A 9,033-nucleotide genomic window follows, 5' to 3' on the forward strand; every position below is an offset into this window, starting at 1 on the left:
TCTTTATCGATCTATCTATCACACTTTCAAAATATCAAGTTATCTATCACACAATCAAACTATCTATCGATCGATCACACTTTCAAAATATCAAATTATCTATCTATCACACAGTCAAACTATCTAATCAAACTATCTAATCTATCTATCTCGTGTGAAGTGGGAACTAATATTTCCTAAAAGACACATGAGGAACTTTCGTTCAGGGTTTAGTTTCCGCCTGTGAGCCTTTTTTGACGCACGGATGACTATAGCCTGTGTTTTAGCCTGGTCGGGACCAGGCTAATTATATCTGACTCAGAAGGAGCTCAACCAAGCAGCGAATTATTTGAGCCACATTGATGGCACCGAAAGCAAGCTAACATTTTCGAGGCTTAGAACTTTATCGAGGCTTAGAACTTTATCGAGCTTTGTGGAATATGGCCCATATCACTGAGCTGTGGTGAAACATACATCAGTATGGTGATCATTTTTGGTGCTCAATATTTGGATGCTCGATGCTAATCAAAACAAGGAAGTGTATATATTAATACAGGGCAGGGAAGAGGTGGGTGCTACACCTTGACTGTTGATGAGGTGCACCCACCCCCCATACAATGTAAGGCACTTTAAGCACCTGGAAAAGCCCTACATATATCTGAGCCATTATCATTATCATCATCATCATCATCATCATCATCATCATCATCATATCTGGTTGTTTACCACAGGTGGACTCCGGCGTTTCCAAACCCGATGCCGGCGAACACGCTGGCCAGGTGCATGCTGGACCGAGCCTCCACGTCCTCGGGGTCCCTCACCGCCCTGAGAGACCGGGAGAAACACATCAGCTGATTAAGAGTAATAATGATAATAATAATAATAATAATAACAATAATAATAACAATAATAATAACAATAAATATTTTTAAATGTATTTTATTTATTAAAGTCTGCATTATAAGAATCAACTCAAAGTTCAGATATTGTACAACAAGGATGGTGTACGAAGATGAGACCAAATGGACGAGTAATAGATAATAATCATCATCATCACAAATATACATATTAAAATAATAATAAATATTATATTAAGAAGACAGTCTCTGTGCAGGTCCAAAAGTGTTTGCCTCATTGGAGAGGGTTCTCATAACCTTGACGACGTATCCCAACCCACAGGATCAACTCCATACATTGAAGGTATCCATTGTGTAACGATGAGAAAGGCAGACAAGGTTCCATGGTGTAATGGTTAGCACTCTGCACTTTGAATCCAGTGATCTGAGTTCAAATCTCGGTGGAACCTCAGGTGACAACCAGTTGCTTAAAAATACAGCCAATAAACATCACAATGAAAGATAAAGTATTGGGTTTTTTGTGCTATTAAGCGAAAGGAATTTCTAGGGACATTGTGCAGTTAAGTCATAATCTTCTTCAGGCCATGAGATGCTAGTAGTAAGAGAGAACTCTCCCCGTCAGGGAATCGAACCCTGGTCTCCTGCGTGACAAGCAGGGATACTGACCACTATACTAACGAGGACCTGTTCATCCCAACATTCCACACATTTCAAAAAGAACATTGTTTCAACAATTTAAAAAACTTGTCGAATGGATTCTTTCAGATTATCTTGACTTCATAGGTGAGCTCAGTGGATCAGCTTGTCACAGGCAAGGGTTCCAAAACATCACAATGAAAGATAAAGTATTGTTTTTTTTGTTCTATTAAGCGAAAGGAATTTCTAGGGACATTGTGCAGGTAAGTCATAATCTTCTTCAGGCCATGAGATGCAAGTAGTAAGAGAGAACTCTCCCCGTCAGGGAATCGAACCCTGGTCTCCTGCGTGACAAGCAGGGATACTGACCACTATTCTAACGAGGACATGTTCATCCCAACATTCCACACATTTCAAAAAGAACATTGTTTCAACAATTAAAAAAACTTGTCGAAGGGATTCTTTCAGATTATCTTCACTTCATAGGTGAGCTCAGTGGATCAGCTTGTCACAGGCAAGGGTTCCATGGTGTAATGGTTAGCACTCAGGACTCTGAATCCTGCGATCCGAGTTCAAATCTCGGTGGAACCTGTGGTCATATCTTGTTTCTTTAAGAAGACAGTCTCTGTGCAGGTCCAAAAGTGTTTGCCTCATTGGAGAGGGTTCTCATAACCTTGACGACGTTTCCCAACCCACAGGATCAACTCCATACATTGAAGGTATCCATTGTGTAACGATGAGAAAGGCAGACAAGGTTCCATGGTGTAATGGTCAGCACTCTGGACTTTGAATCCAGTGATCCGAGTTCAAGTCTCGGTGGAACCTCAGGTGACAACCAGTTTCTTAAAAATACAGCCAAAAAACATCACAATGAAGGATAAAGTATTGTTTTTTTTGTGCTATTAAGCGAAAGGAATTTCTAGGGACATTGTGCAGGTAAGTCATAATCTTCTTCAGGCCATGAGATGCTAGTAGTAAGAGAGAACTCTCCCCGTCAGGGAATCGAACCCTGGTCTCCTGCGTGACAAGCAGGGATACTGACCACTATACTAACGAGGACCTGTTCATCCCAACATTCCACACATTTCAAAAAGAACATTGTTTCAACAATTTAAAAAACTTGTCGAAGGGATTCTTTCAGATTATCTTGACTTCATAGGTGAGCTCAGTGGATCAGCTTGTCACAGGCAAGGGTTCCAAAACATCACAATGAAAGATAAAGTATTGTTTTTTTTGTTCTATTAAGCGAAAGGAATTTCTAGGGACATTGTGCAGGTAAGTCATAATCTTCTTCAGGCCATGAGATGCTAGTAGTAAGAGAGAACTCTCCCCGTCAGGGAATCGAACCCTGGTCTCCTGCGTGACAAGCAGGGATACTGACCACTATACTAACGAGGACATGTTCATCCCAACATTCCACACATTTCAAAAAGAACATTGTTTCAACAATTTAAAAAACTTGTCGAAGGGATTCTTTCAGATTATCTTCACTTCATAGGTGAGCTCAGTGGATCAGCTTGTCACAGGCAAGGGTTCCATGGTGTAATGGTTAGCACTCAGGACTCTGAATCCTGCGATCCGAGTTCAAATCTCGGTGGAACCTGTGGTCATATCTTGTTTCTTTAAGAAGACAGTCTCTGTGCAGGTCCAAAAGTGTTTGCCTCATTGGAGAGGGTTCTCATAACCTTGACGACGTATCCCAACCCACAGGATCAACTCCATACATTGAAGGTATCCATTGTGTAACGATGAGGAAGGCAGACAAGGTTCCATGGTGTAATGGTCAGCACTCTGGACTTTGAATCCAGTGATCCGAGTTCAAATCTCGGTGGAACCTCAGGTGACAACCAGTTGCTTAAAAATACAGCCAATAAACATCACAATGAAAGATAAAGTATTGGTTTTTTTGTGCTATTAAGCGAAAGGATTTTCTAGGGACATTGTGCAGTTAAGTCATAATCTTCTTCAGGCCATGAGATGCTAGTAGTAAGAGAGAACTCTCCCCGTCAGGGAATCGAACCCTGGTCTCCTGCGTGACAAGCAGGGATACTGACCACTATACTAACGAGGACCTGTTCATCCCAACATTCCACACATTTCAAAAAGAACATTGTTTCAACAATTAAAAAAACTTGTCGAAGGGATTCTTTCAGATTATCTTGACTTCATAGGTGAGCTCAGTGGATCAGCTTGTCACAGGCAAGGGTTCCATGGTGTAATGGGTAGCACTCAGGACTCTGAATCCTGCGATCCGAGTTCAAATCTCGGTGGAACCTGTGGTCATATCTTGTTTCTTTAATAATAATAAATAAATAAATAAAAAATACCGTTTCATGTACTTGGCCACCACATTGAGGGCGTGCCTGGACCAGACATCACTGATAGGGTTGCTGCCCTGGTAGGCGGGCCTGCTGATGGGGTTGGGGGGGCAGGGGCTGCGCTCGTGGTAGGGCAGAGCCGTGTATGACTCCAGGGCGTGGCTACACAGGGGACAAACACAAGAAGAAACACTCAATACATCACAATTGATATATACAGTATACTGATTGCACATAGACTCATAAAATGGTCCTCTGTGGCTCAGTTGGTAGAACATGGCACATCTCACTGTACATATCTCGCCCTTGTCTGTACATCCCACTGAACAGACTGTACATCTGTATATTAAGCTACAATAGTGTTTGATGTTCCTCAGCATCACTAATTACAACTGCCTCAATGATACATTCAGTTAAGTATCATTGTATAAAGCGTCTGTTCCCTGACACCAGTGTGATAAGGTGGTGGTGAAACCACAGTGTGGAGGAAAGGTCCGAGAAAGGTTGTACAGCGAGATCACCTGAACGTAGATCAACAGTCATGGTCACATGTTGAAAGGTGGCCAAAAGTCTGTACATATCTCACTGTACATATCTGTCCACACTTTTATGGCTTTTTGCACTATGCACTATTGCACTATTCGGCTAGATGCCGAATGTGTTTTGTTTTCTCTGTACTTGTACTCTGCCAAAGACAATTAAATTGAATCTGAATCTGAATTTAATCAACATTTGGGCACCTTTCAACATGTGGCCATGACCTTGGACCTACATGCAGGTGATATTGTTCGGCAACCTTTCTAGGAAGTTAATGTGTGGCTCGTAACCTTGACAGCTGACCTGAGAACGCAGCCTTTTAAAGTGCTAATACGCTAGCTACAGTATAAGGGTTGACTGATTGTTGTGTAGATACCATAGCACATCGAAGCCACTGTTAGCTGCCACCCGTTCAGGCATATGCAGAGTGTGAAGAGGGTCGACAATACCCAGGGTGGGCTTGAGTGCTCTGCTGGCGATGCCTGGAGGACAAGAAGGTCATTGAGATTCACTGTAGTGAATAGCACATAGAACATGGCAAACAATGTACGTAGAAAGAAAGGAAGCTGGTGTGTGTCAACCACAGTAGAGGGGTGAGCTCTCTGGAAGCGTTGTTGCACACGTTGCACAAGCGTTGTTGAGTTCCACAGGTCGAAAGATTATCAAAGTGATACTGCGCTTTTACACAACTCCCCCATAAATGGCATTTTTTTGGGCAAATTATGAAAGTAGGTAAAAAAACATCTGGAATTAAAAATGAGTTAATAAAAAATGGTAAGTAAAAGGGAACAAACTGGCTCACAGATTGTAAGGATGAGCTGTATACTGTATTATTATTTTTACCTCCAAAATCAAATATACAAAATGGAAAAATTAAAAATGTTCTCTACCATACCAGTTTTAGCTTTCAGCTCTTCAAAGTCAAAGATGGCGACACCTGTAGTCTCGCTGCCCGTTCCTGCTGTGGTGGGGACTAGAGAGAAACATGAGCATCGGTCACATCACACCACCCACAGTTACAGCTGGACAACTGACTACACATCATCCACTATCTAAACACTACAAAAGTGTCCCTATGCTGTATCTATAACCGTGTGTATGTGTCATGTTCATCTCCTGAAAGGGACGTTTTGACCCTCCACACCACCGCTTCATTGAGCAATACTCCATGTACATCATCATCATCATCATCCTCCTCCTCCTCCTCCTCCTCCTCATCATCATCATCATCATCATATTGCATCTCTCTAATGTCTATTATGACAACTTAGACCATATTCTAAATGACACAACCTACCAGTGTCATTTGGTAAACCCATTAACCTTAACCTGTGACCTGTGTATGCCTGGCTGCTGGGGCTGCCTAGCCTGGTACCAGCGGAGGCTAGCAGAGGTAGAAATCGGAGGACGGGCTCTTTGTAGTGCATGGAACATTCCTCCTTCCGTTCCTTGCATGACAATGAGCCCGTCCTCCAGTTTCTACCTCCACCAGCCTCCCCTGTTCTGGTACGTCTCAGAGATTCCATCGTCTTTCCAGCTACCTGCGATCAGAGGCTTGAGGGCTCCAGTAATAGCCTTTCCTTTCCCGATGGGCGCGTTGACAAAGTCTAAGAAGTCGGCCTCAGGATGGCAGGCGTACAGGTTCGCAGCTTTACATGTGTCAATCACAGAGCCGCCGCCCACGGCAACGTACACGTCAAACGCTTCCTTCTTGGCGAAGGCGATGGCCTCCTTGAAGCTGCAGAGCAGGATGACACGTTTTGGTGCTTTATAACTGACAGTTCGGTGCAGACTTAGAAATGGATGGACCCTCGGTCATCAATGTTATCTTTATGGGCCAATAGAAGACAAAGAAGAAGGAGAAGAAGGTTCAACCTTTGTCATTGCACAGAGTACAACGAAATGTATTTTATGCTCTCGGCAAGGGGTTAGAGCCATAGAAGGCGACCCTGGAGCAATTAGGGGTTCAGTGCCTCGCTCAAGGACACTTCGAGACATGGCCAGCCGGGGCTCGAAGCGCCGAGCTGCCAACCTTGCGATCATTAGACGCCGGCTCTACATAGCACTTTGTCACCATAGGTTTGTGTATACGCATCAGAGAGATAGATGTTTGCCGTACCCACGTGTGAATGAATTTCATACCTAAAAAACAACAATAAATGACAAATATGAGGGTGAATAAATCATACATTTTTAGGGCTTGCATATGGATATATAAGCAACGTAAATAACTCACTTGCAATACAGTACACATTCTGTGCATGGCTGCATTAATGAATACATTAGAAAGAGAATATCACTGAAAACTCAATCAGAAAGCCACAGCTCAGAGGCACACACCTAGTATCTACTAGCCTGATGAAGGCAAACGCTAAAATGCATTGGTGATATGCCACACAATAAATGATTTTTAAAAATATAGTGCCTTGGTATTTTTGGTATTTCTTCTGCCTTGAATATTTTTACCTAATCAGAATATTAAAATGTGTACCATTTAGCAGACGCTTTTATCCAAAGCGACTTACAATTAGAGATTACAGGGACAGTCTCCTTGGAGTAACTTAGGGCTGAGTGCCTTACTCAAGGGTACACTAGTGGTGGTGTTCCCATGTGGGATTTGAACTCATGACCTTCTGATCACCAGTCCAACAAAAGCCACCACTACCCCCATACGTACAAGGTACAAGGCGCTCCCGTCTCATTCAGTTCACCTGGAGTCTGTTGGTTCCACCCGTACGTTGTCGTAGACCTTGTAGTTGACCCCGTTCTTGGCGAGGGACTCCAGCGCGGCCTTGACAGGGGGCAGCTGAGCCAGGTTCTTGTCCGTCATCAGACACACGTTACGGGCCCCCATGTTCTGGAGGTCCTGGGGTTTCAAGAGGTTCCCCAACAGGAGAATGGTGTGTTAGCATTGTTATTAATGTGTGTGGAGAGATCTTTACATATTGACCTGATCATGTAATACTAACCCTACATTAAACACACTGCTTGACTGTATGTATCGACGGTATGTTACATGTTCAACATGTAATGTTATAACAGTGTTATTATAGAGGAATAAGGGCAGCTTGATGTATACTGCAGTGTCACGGTATGGGATTGCAAAGGATGGGAAGGCAAACAACAGTGATTGCAGAGGGACATTGCAAGGGGAAAAACTTGATTTGTTTCTTCTTTCCACTGACGAATAAATGTTTGTTTACCATGCCGATCTCCTGCGTGACCCCCTCTCCATATCTGATGTTTGAGCTGGCCATCTGAAAACAGGAAATAAGGTGAGACATAAGGTGAACATTGGACAACAGACTCTATGAAGAACAGCCTACTGCTGACTATTTTCTTGTCAATCAAGTCAATATGATTCATTGAAATGCAGCAGCCACTAAAATAAACATTTTACATAAACAACAGCGTTTGTAGTCTTGATAAATACAGGTGGTGATCCTCCATGCCAGAATGATTGACAGTTGTTTGATTATACAGTATGGTTGAATATAGTATAATACTCATGCTTGAATAACCTGTCAATCAATGTGAAGGGTCTACACGGGCATCATCAATGCTTACAATTTGTAAGATTGCAAAAGAGCCCTGGAAATATGGTTCCAATCAATCAATATTAATCAATAATTACCTCGAATGCATAGTCAGTTTTTCTTCCACAGGACGTTCCAGAACCTGGAGTATAAGAGTCATTAAACATTAGCTGTACATAGACAGAATGATTTCATTATGGCCTCTTCAATTGACAGTAACATTTATGTAATCAGTAATGTTATGCAACTAGTATACAGTACCTTGATGATGGAAAGTGTTGGAATGAGCAGGGCATCTGCACCTGTAAAAGGCAAAAAGACACGCACATTATTTTTGATTATAAATCTCATTCTCCTATCCGTATCCACCCCTGTACATATCTCGCCCTTGTGATATTTATTTATTTACATATCATACTGTATGGTACATACAGTACCAGTCAAAAGTTTGGACACACTTTTTTTCAATTCTATAAGTCCACACTTTTATGGCTTTTGCACTATGCACTATCTGGCTAGATGCCGAATACGTTTCGTTTATACTGGTACTCTGCCAATGACAATTACATTTAATCTGAATCTGAATCTGAATTATCATTACTGACATTGCACGCGTGAACACCACGCACGGACAACACGCAACTGCTAAGAGGTCGAGGTCGTTGCGTCTGCAATGATTGTTGACATTAACAAGTAAGGTAGATCAATAGTCAAAACCACCGTGCAGCATTGGATGTAAAACACGTTTATAGTTACATTTTCGTTATTATGCATCAACTTACGCTGCTCGTTCTAGCTGCCGGAGCAACTGTGCTACCCTGTCGCGTCCTGCCATTTCTCCAAGTCCTTGTTCACTTCTTGCTCTGAAGCTTTTTAGGTTCGGTCGGCCAAAGTCTACATACGGACTGATGTGGCACGTGACTGCCGCCTACTGGATATCATGTGAAACGAGTAGGCCAAGGGTCGTAAGATAAAGCAGCTTTTCTACTGACGTTTTGCAGTTTCATAATGAAAAAACAAGGAATGGAGAAAACCCCCAAAACGTTTTACTTTGACTAAACAGCCCTCAATTTGGGCTAAACTGTTGGCAATATTTGAAAGTGAAGAGGGGAATATTATGTGGTGCTCTCCTTTAATCAATAGTCATAACGTTATTATTAGGCAATTGTC

At 42.4% G+C, this 9,033-nt stretch overlaps 1 protein-coding gene across 1 annotated transcript in view; it reads right to left on the bottom strand.

Annotated features, from left to right (window-relative positions):
• Positions 1-8,706, bottom strand: part of adhfe1 (alcohol dehydrogenase iron containing 1) — a 16,670-nt gene extending 7,964 nt beyond the window's left edge. The window contains exons 1-10 of the mRNA XM_080524301.1: positions 8,646-8,706; positions 8,125-8,165; positions 7,962-8,005; positions 7,531-7,584; positions 7,039-7,193; positions 5,869-6,065; positions 5,223-5,300; positions 4,704-4,809; positions 3,800-3,952; positions 706-804 (exon numbers count right to left, since the gene is read on the bottom strand). Of these exons, the coding sequence (XP_080380427.1) occupies positions 706-804; positions 3,800-3,952; positions 4,704-4,809; positions 5,223-5,300; positions 5,869-6,065; positions 7,039-7,193; positions 7,531-7,584; positions 7,962-8,005; positions 8,125-8,165; positions 8,646-8,698 (980 nt within the window). The 5' untranslated portion in view covers positions 8,699-8,706. The remainder of the gene's footprint in view (positions 1-705; positions 805-3,799; positions 3,953-4,703; positions 4,810-5,222; positions 5,301-5,868; positions 6,066-7,038; positions 7,194-7,530; positions 7,585-7,961; positions 8,006-8,124; positions 8,166-8,645) is intronic.
• Between the last annotated feature and the right edge of the window lie 327 nt (positions 8,707-9,033).

The sequence above is a fragment of the Nansenia antarctica genome (genome assembly GCF_963989245.1).
Source record: "Nansenia antarctica genome assembly, chromosome: 2".
Lineage (NCBI taxonomy): Eukaryota > Metazoa > Chordata > Actinopteri > Argentiniformes > Microstomatidae > Nansenia > Nansenia antarctica.